This window comes from Symsagittifera roscoffensis, chromosome 8 (genome assembly GCF_963678635.1).
Source record: "Symsagittifera roscoffensis chromosome 8, txSymRosc1.1, whole genome shotgun sequence".
NCBI classification, from domain to species: Eukaryota; Metazoa; Xenacoelomorpha; order Acoela; family Convolutidae; genus Symsagittifera; species Symsagittifera roscoffensis.
Window position 1 is genome coordinate 1990988 of NC_087069.1, and position 17455 is coordinate 2008442.

The 17455-nt window shown below is 36.9% G+C and overlaps 3 protein-coding genes across 5 annotated transcripts in view; 2 read left to right on the forward strand and 1 right to left on the reverse strand.

The window, feature by feature from the left end:
• LOC134853034 (uncharacterized) overlaps nt 1–17455 on the forward strand; it is a 273968-nt gene that overhangs the window by 156530 nt on the left and 99983 nt on the right. The window lies entirely within an intron of this gene.
• Nucleotides 136–9010, reverse strand: LOC134853045 (large ribosomal subunit protein mL49-like). The gene is made up of 4 exons (XM_063868972.1): nt 8815–9010; nt 8155–8358; nt 4675–4872; nt 136–557 (listed from the first exon to the last, which is right to left on the reverse strand). Exons 1-4 carry the CDS (start codon nt 8993–8995, stop codon nt 391–393), a joined length of 750 nt encoding a protein of 249 aa, XP_063725042.1. The 5' UTR covers nt 8996–9010; the 3' UTR covers nt 136–390.
• LOC134852836 (glucosidase 2 subunit beta-like) lies at nt 610–4212 on the forward strand. Its single transcript, XM_063868664.1, has 3 exons — nt 610–634; nt 3025–3341; nt 4185–4212. Exons 1-3 carry the CDS (start codon nt 626–628, stop codon nt 4210–4212), a joined length of 354 nt encoding a protein of 117 aa, XP_063724734.1. The 5' UTR covers nt 610–625.

Sequence of the window (17455 nt, forward strand, 5' to 3'; positions counted from 1 at the left end):
AGCATTAAGAATTTTGAATAACTTATTTCCAACTCAAGATTCCAAAATGAACAGGCGTGTCATCGATTAATTTATAATTACTTACTAGGGCTCTTTTTACTTTTCCACCACTTCACTCAAACATGAATTTTATGGTCTAACGAGTGGTTTTACAAGGTGTTTTATGACGACCAAATATGTTTGTCATGACCTAATTAGTCTGCATGTCAATTTTCATAACAATCGGACAATGTGATCAACAAAGTTGCAGGTGGTAGTTAAATTTGCAGGAGCCCTTACTAGTGGTAGTTAAACAAAAGTAAAACAGATCAGGCGGCAGTGTACTATTCAGACTACTACCAATCAACTCTGCTCAAAATAGATCGCAGTTCAGATTAAGTTTGAAAAGCTTCAGAAGCCATGACTGACTAAGAAGTCTCTGATAGAGTATCTGTGGAAGCCTTCGAAGGAGACCTCAAGTGCCACTTCATCCACTCGTGATTTGACCTCTGCTTCCTCAATGGTTGAAGACCTCTTGATGACCTCTTTCAGGTCACTCTCCAACTGCCAGATGTCACCTGCCACAGAACAAATAAAACCTTCATTCGGCATATCTGATCATATCTGGAGGATTGTCCCTGAAGCAATGTTAAATGTACGTATAACCTTCACAAAGTCAGTTACATCATACTGCAAGATGATGCAAACAAGTTCAGTATGGGCAAAAACTGACTTGTTTTTTTTAGGCAACCAGCCCGGAGGCCTAACGCGAAGGTTAATTAATTAAGTTGATGTGAGCACATATAACCAATGCCCATTTACGATATGACTTATTGCAAGAGCTCACCTTGCAAATTGTAACGCACGCGCGATTTGAACCAGCAATCATATGCTTGCTGGACACCATCACTACCAGAGCGCCACAACGCAACACCTTGTAATTGAAAGTATAATCGAAACCGAAACCTCATACCAATTTTCTTCTATTTCAAAATACTACACTGGGGCGGAGCGGAACTTTGCATCACTCGATATCTAAATTAAACGAAATTGAGTGAAAAGTACCAAAACAAAACCATACAAAAAAGAACAAATTTCCGACATCTTATTCAATTCACATAGAAAAACCTGGTAAGCCGATCGCTTAAAAAGGAAAATATGACACAAAGGCGAAAAAGAGCTTCGCACCATTTGCAAAAGTTCAATGAAAGACTTTTTCTACTTACAGACGAACTGATAAATCGAACAAAAACCTTCGAACTTTTTTTCTCAAAAAAGTTATAAATGTGTGCAAAAATCTCCGAAATCTTGGAACTGAATTAACTGCACCTTTAGAAATCTTTTGAAGAGAGACAAGACAAAGCATCCCGCTACATGCAATAAAACTTTCAAATATCATGACAAACTAACAGACAAAAATAGAGATGGAAACCGAAGAAAAATATCGAAAAAATTGACCTACAAAAAGTTTTGTATTTATCTTGATTTTATCTTGAATAAAATATTCTTCCGTAAAGAAATGACAAGAAGTAAGACAACTGAGAGTTAAAAAAGCGTCGAAACAAAAATTATGCAGCGGTAACGAAGCCCAAAATTCTTGAGCAGACACCCGTTGAGCCGAAAAGAAATTATTTTATTAGATAAACTTAAATCCTCAAAAATTACCCTTCAACATGCTTGGATGATTTTTTGCTTCTCAATCGAATCAAAAAGAAGTCTCTTAGCCGATATATTATAAGCCAAAATCTTTGAAGCCGAATAAAGAGGGGAACAGAAAAAAACTGATATACTGCAATCGGAGTTGGTAAACTTACAACCAACATTTTAAAAAATTGAAAAGAATGAACATGAAAAAAGCAGACATGCTCAAAAATTGTCGGTTCGTTGACAAAAGTAGAAATGACCACAATCAGGCCGGCTACTAATTTCTCAAAAAATAAATGGACTGTCCTAGCATGGTTCAATCTCACTTCCAGACACAGGCGAAACTGAGCTTCGCACAACTTGCGCTACAAAACAATAAAAAAGTGAAAAAAGAAAACTCGAAAACGTCAAAAAAGTAGATTTATCAAAAAGCAAAACGTTAGTTTTGAAACAAAAACATGCCAAGTCAAGAGAACGATAAATAAGCATTGGACGATATTGTACCCAGCGGTAACAAAGCCGAAAATACTTTGTCAGGAATCCTTATAGCCCAAAAAAATTAAGACTTCGGTTTTGCTGCTAGAATCCCCTTCTACGTCGGTTTTGCCGCTAGACCCTGGGGAAGCTGCAGTGATAGATTGAACGAGACGAAACCAACATGACCAGACAGGAACGAAATTTCCCTATCTCTCTCTCTCTCTCTCTCTCGCTCTCTCTATCTATCTATCTCTCAATCATTATCAATCTCTCTTATTCAATCGGAAGCTCGAGGCACAGATCGATGTAGCTACAACAAAAAAACTAAGACTTAATTAGAAAAGTTAATGAGTCCACCTCACTGATTCAACACATAAATACTCGATAAACTTGAGTTGCTTGTCAAATCAAACAATATGAGGCCACTAAGGCAATACAAGATAGGCCGAAACCTATTAAACCCAGAAAAGAAAACTAAAAAAAGCCGAAAAAAAATAAGACTAATTAGAAGCTATTAAGTCCCCCTCACCCTCAAAACAAAAAGAGGCACACACAACCTTTTTACACTCGTCGGAAGACGCAAAATGAGGTCAAGAAACGGATATAATGTAGGCCGAAATCTATCAAGCAGAAATAAAAGGAAATTACTTCGTGATATGCTTTTGCAAACTCAACTATCAGTCATTGATCATACCTGGTCTTGTGTCAGCGCTATCCGCTATCTAAGTTATCACCTTCATGCAGTGTGTTATTCGTCACTGCTTAATTGAATCAATGCCGTTGAATATGAAATTCAGGAGAGAAAAATTAGCATTTCTGATTATAAGAAAACTTCAGAAGTCAATTGATAGTGCTTGATCAACAATTACTAAGTTTCGGATATAAGATAAAAAAAGACTAGTAAATATTGTTGTTTTGTAATAGGACTTGGAAGAAAAGAAGAAGCAGTTGGAGGAGCTTGACAAAAAGCTGACTGCTGAGAGCGCCAAATTAGAAACTCTTCTCAAGGTCAAAGAAGAGGCAGAAGCTTCTGAGAGGGAAGCGAAAGATAAATACGATCAAATGATAAAAGAACTGAAAGAAAAACACGCCAATGAAGTCATGATTGAGAAATCGGAAGAAGCATTTAAGGAGATTGACTCGGATTCAAGTGGTGGTGTATCTTTTGAGGAACTGATTGCATGCACTTCTATAGATGGACCAAACCAATGTGGAGTATCGGAGACTGAAGTGAAAGAATGGTTCCCACAAAAAAGCCGAAAAAAATGTTGTCACGAAAAATTTCAACTATAATTTCTATTAAGAAATTTAAAATTTTGAGCAAACAAGAGGTTAGCCTTAAAAATATATTTCCGTTCAAAACCTTCAAATCAGGTCACAAAGCCGATAAAAAGCAGGCCGAAATCACTTGGGCAGGCTAAATTTTAAGCAAAAAACAAAACCAAAAAAAATACAAACTCAAGGTTAGTAAAATTACCAACAGAGGAAGTAAATAAAAACACTAAAATCAACTATAATCTAAGAAAAATTAAAAAAAAACAATTCTGAGCCGACAAAACACAAGCAGACACAGACGATAATAAGCTGACAATTTTTTTTGATACGAAATATTTGCAGGTCGAGTCAATTCAAACTCAGGTTCTTTGCCGTCCCAGGCGCAATCGCTATCTCCAGATTAAGTGAGCCGGGGACGCCAAGAAATCTGAATTCATTATGAATTGAACCTAAAACTACCATTACTAATTTTGAACATTCTGTGAACTAAGTTGTTTACGGGAAAAAAAGTCTAGTACCCGATTGCAATACCCTTGCTTATCGCATGGGAAACAAAAATAACAACAATGAGAATGTGAATCATTTCAGCAACATCAGAAGCAATGTTATGGTAAAGTATAGCGGGCCATCGAGCCATAAAAATCTCATAAGAAAACTTGACCCAAAAAATTAAAATAAACCCCCTCAAAAAACAATAACGTTCCCACCAACATTCAACTCCGGAATTCGTAAAGTCTCTTCAGGAAAATATAGACTTCGATAAAGTTATAGATCAAATAATGACTATATAATATAGACCAAGTGTTCAGCCTGATCACAACTTCAGTCATCCAGTGAACAAAGTAACCCAAGCGGAAAAATCTAGTACCCAATTGCAAAACCCTTGCTTATCGCAAGGGTAAATAGTTGGAAACATTGGCCAAACAATTTGAATGAAATGCAACATTGAATATAAACATATAGTTGATACGAAAAAAAAGTCATTGATAACACCTGAGAAAAAGAATGTAAAAAACTCAGCACTAAAATAAAATTTGCAAAAAAAACAATATAACCACTCACTCTAATATGATACCCTTTTTCCAACTAACAGGCCAGTTCGACTAGTCAGGAGCCTCTTTTTTAAATTGAGAGTTTAAATACCAAATTAGGCTACAAGAAACTCATTTTTCCAAAACAAAATTATTCTCAAATAAAACATGAGCGATTGGTATAACTTTAATTCCTTTTAATTTAGTAGTTCCTTTTTGAACTAACAGGGAAATTATAATAATAGTGTGGGGATGTTCGTCTGTTTACCTGATATGTTGGTGACTGTGGTGACGTCATACTCATTGTATATATCCGGCGGCTGTCCGGCAGTCTCCTCCTGGACGCCCTGCACCTGGTACTCGAACACTGGCACATTGTGGTCTGGACTGCGTCTCACTATGTATGGTTTGCACGTGTGTTCTGACTCTCCTGTTCTGAGATTCACTCTGAATTTGGATTCATCCACTGAAATAGAAAAGGACACAAACAGATCAAGCACTGGTTCAATTTATACACTCTGCTTCATTCAACATGTCTGCGGAGCAGAGCTCCAACACAACCATATCTGATAAACACTTGCCTATTTTAAAAAGATTCAAAAAAATATATATGTCCTTAAAGCTCTTTGAATTGCACGAACAATGAATGGCTGACACTTTTCTGATAGTTTTAAAGGATGGGATTGTCTGGTTATAAGATAGCCTCTGTTTTCGCAATTTTAGGAATGACACTTTCGATTGATTGCCACCTGGTTTCTGGTTTCTCAAGAGCTTTAACTTCGGTATTTTTACGACCAATTGTTTTCGTTTTCATGTGTTCCTTTTTGCATTTAATAGCGTTTTCAACTTTTCCGATGTGTTCCTTTTGGCTGTTTTTCATACTAAGATGATATCGTCAGAACTTTTTTCGCATTTCTCAATGTTCTATCCTTCGCTTTTTGAACAATTCGGGCATATCTGCCAGCCCGAAAAACCCAGTTAAAATTTTGTAAGCGCTTGTCACAAATGCCCAGTCAATATCGCAAGGGCAATGTGTTGCTGTATCTTCATCGAACTCCAATTGAATGCACGCATATTTCAAATCTGGGAGGATGGAAATAGCTCTTATTTTTTTGCTTCTGTCACTTGTTGACTGACTTATCCACTTTTGAACTTTGATATTTATTAAGGGTCTGTTCCATTAAAAATTTGAGGAAGGCAGCCAGCAGAGTAACTTGACATCAACCCGCCATAGAGTCTAAAATTGAAAATTCTTTTTGAAAATATTTGAAATATCATAAAAAACGTCATAGCTTAAAAATTGAAAGGATTTGAGCAATCATATTTGAATGAAGGCTCAATCTCCAATTGCATATCTCAAAAAATTCAAGTTTCGGAAACTAAAAGGGGTTGAGCAGTCATACATGAAGGCCAGATATAACACTCCTGAAAGCATGTTGACAGTATCCTCACCACACCATAGAAAAAAAAGAATTTCAGCAGATGCGAAGTTGCGCTTCTTAAACACGACAGAAAGAACACGACAAAAAATGCAGCTCTATTAAGCCAAATAAGAAAAAATAGAAATAAGCCTCGAATTAGTGAAAAAAAATTCGGATTTGAGCTACGTGTCGGATTTGAGCTTGCGACAAAGAGATTAAGAGCGCCACCCACTTACCACTCAGCCACGGACGCTTACAGTTCAAAACAGTAGCCACAAATAAAGCAGAAAAGAGATGCTATGAAACTTCCGAAGCTACAGATCGTGATTATAGCCGAAAAAAACACCAAATGAGCACTTTTATTTGCAAGTTTGGTAACAAAAATTCTATTCATGCTGTAACACTTTGCTCGCTAGCTCGCTGTGTAATTATGATGAATCAAAGCGTGTGTTGTTGCAGCAGCACCACATCCCCATACGTATTTTATTTGCAAATTTTAACTTTTGCTTACCTTGTCCAATTGCGATGAACAGTGGCACATGGTTTCATTGCCCAAATTTAAAGGCATTTAAGTTCATGAAAACTGATTTTTACATCGGGCAGAGGAAACGGTTAAGAGCCGATACTTTTACGATTGAAAGTTTTATCAAAGTAGATTTTGCTTAAATTTAATAAACTGCCCATAAATCAAAATACATTTTAGTTGGGAAAGCTTTCTCTTACACTGTCCCGTTGCAATATGTTAACAGTTAACTGACAATACGCCACACAAAGTGATAACACTGCTTACAAGGATGAAGTCTAGATTAAACTCAGAATTCCACTAGAAACTGAAATTGTGTAATACTAGGCAACAATGTTTCCAGAAGCTGGTATTGAATTGTAACTTTCAGCCTTTTTTCACATTTTGTGCAAAATGATGAAAAACAGCCGACAAACAATTGGAATAGATAATGAACGCAAGTAAGCAGAAAAGTGCTGACAATTTTTTTTCGAAAACATCTTAACTTTCGAAAGGTGGCGTAAAAAGTTGGCCTATGATAGACACTTTTTTTGACTAAATTTGAGAAAACTGAATCAATAGATAACTTTTCAAACAACCATTCTAGGGTTGCGATTCTATGCTGAATATATGACCCTCCAAATCCTTGTAGTTTTCGAGAAATTGCATTTTTTAGAAAATTAAAAAAATGAAAAAACTTAGATGTTTTTTTTCATATGTTTTCTCATATTCTTAGTTCGTCAGCTGGAATGAGAATTGGCCGAAATGACAGGACTAGATGCAATAACTATTCCTTAATGAGGGCTTAATTTTAGAGAAAAATAAATTTTTCCCCACAATCCTAATTTTATTCGAATATAAATTTTTTATCTTTATTACTTAGTTGCAATCCTAAATTGTTCAACGGGTAGACGTCAAGTAGTCACATACTGCGCCTTTTGTCTATCCCCTCCATTTTGTCGATTTAATAATTTAAATAAATTGATGCTTGTATTATCAACTATATGGAGAAATAAGATTACGTCTCAAATGGCATAATTCCCAAATGGCATAAAAATGAAAAATTTCCCAAATGGCATAAATTTCATGCAGCAGTTGCTTTGGAAAAATCGAGAAATTGTGAGAAAATTAGTCAAATTGTCAATTCAAATGTTGATTGACATTTCATCGTGAAAAACTTGTAGAACTTTTTATCAAAAGCAAGAAGCATAAGCTTGCGATTATTAATAAGCTGCTTGTGGTCAATTTTTTTCGACAAATCTGTTGCTTAAATTTGTTTGTAAGCCATTAATTCCAAATCTTGTTCACATGCTTTCGTTCCTGACAAAATGATAGAAATAGAAATTGATAGAAAACGTTTAAATTACAATGAAAATTTGCCATTTGGGAAAAGTTTCCATTTTTATGCCATTTGGGAATCATGCCATTTGGAAAGTTACCAGAAATAAATTCTTCTTCTTCTTTTCATTCCGCTGGGAAATCTGAAAATTAATTTCCCTTCTCGAAACTAGAATTCGATCACGTTTTTCGTGACTTTTACAATTTCGCTGTTTGATAATAGAGTTTGCCAGGCCTCTTCTTATAACTAAAGAAATGAAGTAAAAAAATCAATAATCAAACCGCGAAAAAGTACATTTGAGCCTGAACAAATTTTACGACTTATCTTAAAAATTAAAAAAACAAAATTAAAAATCATCGCGACCTATATGAGGGTCTGAATTCAGTTCATCGACTCAAAATAATAATAAGCAACAAAGTTGAGAGCAAATTAGAGGAATATTCAACAGCCGTAACTCATCGCACTTTTGAAGAAACATCTACTCACCCCCAGTCCACCCAGTAGGACTCTCTGTCCCTCCCGAAAACTGTTTAGGGGGGAGGGGATGGAATGTGGGGGGCAGATAGTACTCCACGTGGTCAAACTCATCCCGCAACACTTCATACTGCATCTGTTCGAATTCGGCCATCGGCATCGGAAACTCAGTCACATGTTTGTACTCGTCTGCTGATTTGAATTTGGATGTTGACACTAATCGGCCACAAATTGCCATATCAGCCCACCCCCACCCGACAGAGACAAAAAGGTGTTACAGTTACACGCGCGTGATATCAAATTATTCATGATTTCTTTGAAGTTCTTTAAATTTGAGTTAACCACAAATACAGAAGTAATAGTGTGACACTCCTCGCTAACAACTACACTTCGAATACATAAAGTATCCTCTCCTTTACAAATATTGAGCTGATATAATTTTGAAAAAATCTAGTTTAATTGCCTTACCAAAAGTGTCTTTCCTGTTTAAATACCGTTCAAATTTTGTCTGAAATTTATTAATACCAGTTTAATGTTTTGTCCCGGAGAAAAGCAATACACATGAAAATAAACACACATGGAGTTTGCGATAATTTTTAAAACGTTTAAATTAGTTTTCTTTACACTTTTACTCGACTGTGGGAGGGGTGTGATATGGGGAGTGTGTCTAGCCCTGGTGTCTCTGCTGCTCTGATGCGAGGTACTGTGAGGTGTCTTTCTTCGTGAGGTGTCGGTAGGCTCTCTCGTATTGTCGCGCACGACTACTGCTGCTGCTGTCACTGGAGCACAAGCGGCATTGTACCGGTAGAACAAAACAGGGGCTCTGAATTAGCTTCGAACAACTTCGAATCATCACAATCTGAAGCAAGCTGTAGAGACTATTGTCAGCAAGCAGCTCAACGAAAATTAACTGCCGCTCAACGCAAACTGTTGGTCAAACTATTGATCAATAAAACCTACAGTGCCTTTGAAGACATTTCTCGGCCAAGTATTTCGAAACTTGGCTGCAACCAACTTGAGAACAAAATACATACACAAATGATCGCATAATTTTAAAAAATTACGGTGAAGAATTGTTTCCACCCAGGGGTAAAGCTGGGCTTCGCAAACACTTGCGAGAACATGACCAAAAAGCAGATCTATCAAGTGAAGTAAGAAGAAGTAGAATAGGCCTCGAATTAGCCAGAACTCGGCTACGAGTAGGGTTCGAGGCTCTTTTTCCTTCCCCCCCCCCCACCTCCCACGACCATCAATTTTATGGTGCAATGAGTGGTTTTACAAGGTTAAATATGAAGATCAAATGTGTTTGGCACATCCTAATTAGTCCGCATGTCAATTTTCATAATGATTGGACAATGTGAACAGAAACTTTACTAGTAAAAAATTGCAGGTGGGGGGGGGGGGGGGAAGGAAAAAAAGCCGGGTTCGAATCTGCGACCTACTGCAATCAAGAGATTTTAATTCTCACGCACTATCCACTCAGCTTCGCAAGCCTAACAACCGACAAACACTAGTCACGAATAAAGCAGCTGCATATGCTAATAAATTGACAATCCAATTCACCAAATACAAATAGACTCAATTTTGCAAGCAAAAAGTTGGAATATAACAAGCTTAACTCATCCACAAAAACTTTGCATGTTACAAATCGCAAAGCATAAAACCAAAATATGTATAAATTACGCATTTCAAAAAATGCGAGATAGATTGAGTTAAGAAATTTCTGAAATCCATTTTGCATTATTGTTATGTTGGTGGTTCATTTGATGAAACAAAAAAGCATCAACTGTGTTAACGAAAAAGCTGTAAAAGCCATTTAGGTTGGAAAAAAGAAAGTTGTACTAATACAATCGCTTCGCAAGTGTAATGATGGCTGATAAAAGGGAGGGGGTCTTCACAAAAGAGAGAGAGAGAGAGGAAGGGACATCTTTACAAATAAAATTCAGGCTCTATCTTTCTTGAGCTTGGCTTGTAGCGGGGAGATCAATGTCATCCAATTTAACATGGCCGAGTCCATCTTTGAGAAGCGCATCAAAACGGGATTTATCCAACCGTGACGGAATGAGATTCGAGTCATCGACCTTCGTGTTAACGGGCCGCGCGCCTTTCTCACTCGGCCAAGGCTGCTCTTTTTAGAGCTCTACTAAAAACACAAAAAAACGTCCTAATGAAAACTTTCGACCGAAATTTGAGTATGTTCTAACGTGCGCGTTATCTTTGAATTCAAAACGAAAAGGCACCAAAGGAGCCTTTGGTTAAAAAAAACTTCGCTTTGGTTGCCCTAAAAACCTATTTTAAAACTTAAAACGAAAGGAGGCATCTTGGCTGATCAGTGATAGAAAAGCTGAGGGGAGAAGTGTCAGCCCCTATAAGCGCCCCTGGTTGCTAGGTGTCACTCGCTATAAGCTCCACTTAGTTTCTATTCTTCAATTTTAATTATTTCTATAAAAAACAAAAAAAAAAACTTTTCAAAAAAAAATTTTATTTTCTTTCTTCCTAATTTTTACAGGTATTAGATGTGTAATGCAACTAGAAAACAAGCCTATCACAAATTACAAGCAAATCTATCAAAATCTAAGCTTTCCAAGATAAAAGAACATAAGAAAAAGTTTTTTCCCTTTTGAATAAATTTGTTTTGCGTCAGAAAAAGCATAAAAACATCAAAATCTCGAAAACTATAAGGATTCAAAAGGCAATATTTAGAATAGATTTGCAATCTTACGCATAATACCCGACAACATCCTAATACGAGTTAAAAAATCAAAATAAATAGAGGCGAAGCGATACAACACAAACTTAGAAAAAAAAATTAAAAGCCGAAAATGATTTTTGTTTTTATAAAAGCTAGGTCATATAAACTTTCATATGTCTCGATAGAAAGACATTCCAGGCAAAAATGCCAGACACTTGAATTTTAACACAGCAACAACGGAACAAAATTTACGAAAAGAAACAAAGCCGACAATCTTTGAGCAGACAAAAGTTGAGCTAAACACAACTATGATTTTAGGAAAAAGACCCACCCGAACAACAATGGACAACTCATGCACTTTCAATTACAATGAAAATTGTTTACAGCACAAGAAAATCAGTGATGTGGGAACTAAGCTGACAATCTTTCAGTAGACACCAACTGAACCGAAAAAAGATTTTCTGAATTTTAAGAAAATCTTTCAAGTCCCCCTGAAATTAGAACGAACAACACTTTCACTTGCAACTACAAAGAAAATTGTCTGCAGCACAAGCAAAACCGTTGTGATAATTTAGCCGACAAAACTTGAGCGAACGAACGGATAACCAACAATTCATTTTTCTTTGAGACTTTTTTCCAATTTCCTTGATCTGAAAAAACAAGGTCCGGCCACGGCTCGAAAACCAGGCATTAGGGTACAAAGGCAACTACTTTACCTCCAGGCCAAGCCGAAGCAACCTGGAGTGTTAATAAAAGAGAAAATCATTGAAAAGAAGTCAGCTGCAGAGAAAAGAAGTCAGCTGCCTTTTCCTCCTCCTCTTCAGCAAGTGATTCAACTGAGTTTGCTCAACTAGTTTATAACCAGAAAAAACTCTTTATTTCAGTTTGATAACACTTGGTAACCGCAAGTGTAACAAAGTTGAATTTTTGAAAAAAAAAACGCGGGTAAGTTCTGAATTTCCTAAAAAGTAATGGTTTTTTAATTTGTGCAGAGAAACAAAATTTGCCGGCTGCTCATTTGTCGATAATTATCTGATAAAAAGGAATTAGCATAAAACGTCGAGAAACTTTGCTCAACGTTTCTGCATCGATGCATATTTGATTTCCTTGAAGCTCACAGGGTTTTTGAAAGCTTGATGTGAGTATGAAAACTCTATTGGTATAAAAAGCAAAATCACTTTCTGCAAATAACTTTACAAAACTATTTGAATGCAATTTGTTGACTGTCGAAGACAAAAATTTAGTTGATCGTATACATATAAAATGATTCATGTACCGACAAAATTTTATTAATTTTGAAATTCATCTGATCTAATGTCAAACATACTCTTGAAAGAAATCATTTTGATCAGTTTCTTATGCATTAGAAAAATTGCATTCAATTTCGAGGAAGACGTACTACAGCATATGGGTACATAATATCTCAATTTAGAAATAAAACCGCAATGTCTACCTAGTTTCAATTTGATTTTTGCAATATGACTTGTGAAAAATAATTTGTTGTCTACAATGATACCTAAAAAGTTACACAAATCTTTAGGGCAGAAAATGATACTATCTAGAGCAACATAAAAATGGAAGCTTCCGCATTTTTATTGAATTAATCAACGTAGCTTATCTGTATTTAATGTTAATTTGTTCGAAACTAACCAAGCATTCATATTTAACAAATCGGACTGAAACTCAATAAGATTTGAACTACACGCAATCATCTGCAAAGAGAAGAACCTCGGACGTTACAGGTACATTAGGCGTATAATAAATTTACATAAGGAAAAGGAGTGGACCCAACACAGAGCCTTGCGGAACACCCAAATTAATTGTCAGCCAGTCAGATTTTTCATTATTTATCTCAACACAGCTTTTAAACCATTCCCCGGACTGATAATAACCCGGTTCCGTAGAGCTTCAATTTATTCAGCAAAATTTTCTGATGGAGAGTGTCAAAAGCTTTTCTTAGGTCAACAAAGAAACTGCAACGCAATGTTTAACTAGTTACGAATCTTAATTTTTCTGTTTGTTAATTTTTATGTAACAAATAATTATTTTGTATCACAGAGGACTGGAGGACTGTGTAGAGTGGCCTAGCGTTACTACAGTGCCCAGAAGGTTGCTAGCTTCTTTTTCAGTTTGTTCTCGCTAGATTTCTTAGCGAGAAAAAACCAAGGTCGTAACTAATGATTTTTCTGGTGATCGAAGAACAGTGTGTGAAAAAAGACAAAGTGAAAGATTGAAACAAAGTTCACAAATTGTTCAGGCGCCATTTTGAAGTTGACTTTTTAATGTTTTCATTTTGCGTATTTTATGACATTGAATTCTGCTTTTAAATACCGAAATTTATGGCAGTTCGTTATTCTTTGTTGACTTGTAATTTCCGATAATTACGGTTAATTTACGTATGAATTGAAATGTCAATCGGCCAGCTACCCGGAACCGATCTGCCTCAGAACCGAAACGAGGCAGAAATACAGTTGATATTAATACTTCCACGGAAAGGTTGCCGACACTTACAGAGACGCTTGGTATCGAGTGGAGTGAAGACACTTAAATGAAATCAGCTGAAAGAGGAGTAGAGAAAAAAGGGGAGTAGCTGGAGCGTATTTAAGCGAGGCAGCAACAAGCCTCTCCACGTAAATAGATTTCAGTTGGAGGCTTCGAGAGATCAATTCGGGTATAAGGACAACCTCAACATAGTTGGAAACCACTCGTGAGGACAAATTTGGTATTGTTCCTGTATCAACTACTCGTTGGCGTACGGTAAAAGAGACAGTTGATCCGCATTGCGACTTCTGAGCGGAGGTTTCAAGTGCCTGGAAGGGTCTGTGGCTTCAAGTATCATTCACAATTTGGGTTGTCAATTTGGTTATTTTAGTGCATGCAAATACTGTACCGAAGACGGCAGTTTAGAGTCATCAGACTGAGGCAGCATTGGGCGTAATTAATTGCGTTTCGTTACATTAATCTCAGGTGAAACCAGCAACGGCTTTTAGCACAGAGCTTCGCTGATTTCCTTTAGTTGCTTGATACAATATGGAGTTCTTCGTGAATGGGTACAAAGTGAGCCCTCAGACTGTTTCAAGAGTTGAAAAACTGTTCTCAAATTTAACTTTGGTGATTCCGTTATTCTTGTCTCAGACGAGAAGACGGTTTAATAAACATTTGGGAGAAATTTCTGTGGAAGTTGTGGTAGAATGAGAAGATGGAAGCTAGGTACTTGCAGATTGGGCAAGATGCAGTTTGGATATTAGTGCCTTTGGTGAAAACAAAAAAAAGCATCAGTAAAAAACTATGCAATTTTTTGCGTGGAGAAGTCGCAAAGGGCGGAGGAGTAAACCTAGCCTTCATAATATTATATCTTCAGAGATATGAGCTTTGGAAAAAATTCTAGCATGTCTACGCCCAGCAAGTAGCTTAGCCAGCAGCTGATGAGTTGGTCATTTTTCGATTTGCAAAAAACTGAAAAACGTTCCTGACTGGACATGGAATCCAATCCAGCGAACGGGATGCTCTGTCGTGGATTCAGTGACAAAGCCCTCTTCACTTATTTGTGGAAACTGGTTGATTCTAACCAACGATCATAGACAACCGATGCCACAAAACATCGTTTTGGAGCAAAATAAAATAAGGAAAGAGGGCTTCGGGTAATCGAATGCCTGATTCTTTGGTCCTTGACGCGGCACCCGCTAACTTACACTAGAACACACACGTCAAACAAAGACATGAAGACATGATTAAGTTCTCCAGTAGTTGCTTTCACTGCTCTTGATTTGAATTTCCTCATTTTAAACAAATATTTGATAATATCGGTCCTGTATATCAGAGTCTCGAACTAGAACTCTAATCCTAAAATTCAGCGCACCTTTGCAAAAAGATTTCTACTGCCGGAGAACTCTACGCATCAAAAGAAAATGTTTTCCACGTAACCTGATTCGCAAAGATTTACATTTTTTTAAAATGCAGCTGCAAGGTCGACAAACAGATGCCCTTTATGGCCAACACTTTTCTCGGAATAAAAACATTTTCATAGAAAAATCAAAAGACTCGCCAACACGAACTTTGTTTCGCAGATCAAATGACGCAATATAAGGCCTCTAGCCCGACGATAGGACATTAACAGATTACTTTTAAGCCGAATAAGCAACAACACGCGGATCAAGCAAAAATGTTTTCTCTTATACAATTTTTTTTTTTGGATATTTAACTATTCTAGAACTTTGTTGGGCTATGTAGGAGGCTTCTTATGATATATATTTCTTATCAATTAACATAGTAGTTTCAGCACACTTCTTGATTAATTGAAAAAAGCCAAAATGACCCATTTTTGGGGTAAAGCTTTGGTTGAGAATTTCGGAGAAAAATTGCACCATATTAATTCTGCTGAAATTTTAAGCAACTTTTGTTCTTTTCATTTTTTGTCTAATCTTAACTCAACTGAAAAACACGCGTTTAAAAATTCGTTTTGAAAAAACAAACTTTTATTCGTTTTGTCCGGATAATTTGAATCAGCACTGTAACAGCAAGCGTAAAAACAAATGTTCCATTTACAAAAGAGTTTCGGAGAAAAAATTGCACCATATTAAATCTGCTGAAAGTTTAAGCAACTTTTGTTCTTTTCATTTTTTGTCCAATCTTGACTCAAAAAGAGAAGAACGCGTTTGAAAATTCGTTTTGAAAAAAAAGTTTTGTTCGTTTTGTCCGGATAATTTAAATCAGCACTGTAACAGCAAGCGTAAAAACATATGTTCCATTTTCAAAAGGCTTCTAATTTTTTTCTTTGGCCCATGTTCGGCGGTTTCTACTCGTCTGTCTCCAGGCTAAAGAATTTCGTTACTTCTTCCGGCTTTAACCACAGATCTGCGGGAGTTAGAAACTTAGTTGTCTCAGCGGGCGAGGTAACTTTTTAAAAACTGACTGTAACCAGACCGGAGTTGAGAAAGCTTACAGCGGGTGGTTCTGTTGAGCGGCTGTTCAGAGGGGGCGATACTTGGAGGCAGAATACAAACGACTTTTGAGGGAGGTTGTTCTGACACGAACTTGGCTACAAGGTTTGTATGGTTTTCTTAAAGATGAACTTATGGTAGTTAGAACGAAAGTGGAAACTTCTTCTGAGTCGTTAAGATTTAGTGACGGGTTTTGGTCGGTTAAACGGGATTCTATGTTGTCTTTAAAAGCACTTAAATGGATTGTCGAACTTGACGAGGGGAGTCTGTCGCCTCTAAAAGCACTTAAAATGGATTGTTGAACTTGACGTGAGGGTGGGGGTAAGCTTGATTTAAATAATTTGGGTGATAGGAACGGTATGTGGAGATAAAAAACAGATATTAAAAAGGACTGATATTTTCGAACGTTAAGGATTTCGACTTCACTGTGCAGGTGGGCACTAAAGCTCATAAAAGTTGAGCCAGTGACAACACGGAGGGCTTGATTTTGGGTGCCCTGCAGGTGAATGAAAAAAAATTAGCTAGCGGCGTGCGCCCAGGACGGGGAGGCATGATCTAAAATAGGACGAATTACGTTTTTGTATTTAAAGCAAGGTTTCTTTACACTGACCCCAAGAAGAACCTGCTAACGCCTTCAGGACTCCTATTCTGCGTTAAGCCTTGCAAGCAGATCTCTGACCGTGAGCTGCAAAGCATAGGTTTGTGCCAAAATTCACCCCTGAAATGTTTAGATTTTTATTAAGAGGCTCGTTAAAAGGCTTCTACTCGCAAGCGTTACAAAAACAGAAGTGAAGCGGATCATCGTGCCCCTTGCGACAAAAACAATAAAGCCCGCTAAATAGAAAAAAAACTGTGCAGGTGGAGAGTGGAGCTCATATTAGTTGCCCAGTTTTGGGTTTGGAGGGCTTGGTTTTGGGTGACCTGCCGGGGAGGCATATTCTAAAACAGAACGAATTAAGGTTTTGCAATATAAAGCAAAGTTTCTTTAGACTTACCACAAGAAGAACCTACTAACGCCTTCAGGAATCCTATTCCGCGACGAGCCTTGTCAGCAGATCTCTTGCAGTGAGCTGCAAAGCGTAGGGTCGGTTCAAAAGAAACCCCTAAAATGTTTGGATTTTTATTGGGAGGGGGAGGCTCGTTAAAAAGCTTATACTCGCAAGCGTAACAAAAACACAGAGGTCAAGCGAATTATCATGCCACTTGCGACATTAACAGAAAAGCCGCTAAAAAGAAAACAATTAAGAAAACTCAAAAACGTCTAAAAATTAGGCTATCAATTTAAAAAAAAAGCTAGTTTTGAAACAAAATCAAACAAAGAAAACTTTGTGAACTTAGCACCAGAAGAAAACTTACTAACGAACAACAAAGCCGAAAATACAGCAGAAACCCTTTGAGTCGAAAAAAACTTAAAAAACTTAGGTTTGAATAATTAGTCTCTCGCCTTCAAAACATGCACAAGCACAAAAAGACAATTCCCGTCCGTCGAACCACCCAATATTAGGCTATCAGGCCGATAAAATAAATTTCGATACCTATTAAGTCGGAAAAAAGATAAATAATCAATTTTAAAACAGGCGAAACGGAGCTTTGCATCACTTGCGATTAGACAGTCATAAGAAGCATAAGTCAAAAAAAAGTTGAAAAAAAACAAGGTGAATCAAAACTATCGTATGTCTCG

Bases quoted from the DNA above. Each gene is read 5' to 3' on its own strand.
- LOC134853045 (XM_063868972.1), bottom strand. From the start codon at position 8,995: ATGATTCGAAGTTGTTCGAAGCTAATTCAGAGCCCCTGTTTTGTTCTA. The intron at 8,359-8,814 runs GCTAGACACACT...GTGGCCGATTAG, and splicing joins AGAGCAGCAGAGACACCAGG to TGTCAACATCCAAATTCAAA. The intron at 558-4,674 runs GTAAACAGACGA...GTTCTGTGGCAG, and splicing joins CACAGTCACCAACATATCAG to GTGACATCTGGCAGTTGGAG.
- LOC134852836 (XM_063868664.1), top strand. The intron at 3,342-4,184 runs GTTCCCACAAAA...CCAAGTGTTCAG, and splicing joins GAGACTGAAGTGAAAGAATG to CCTGATCACAACTTCAGTCA.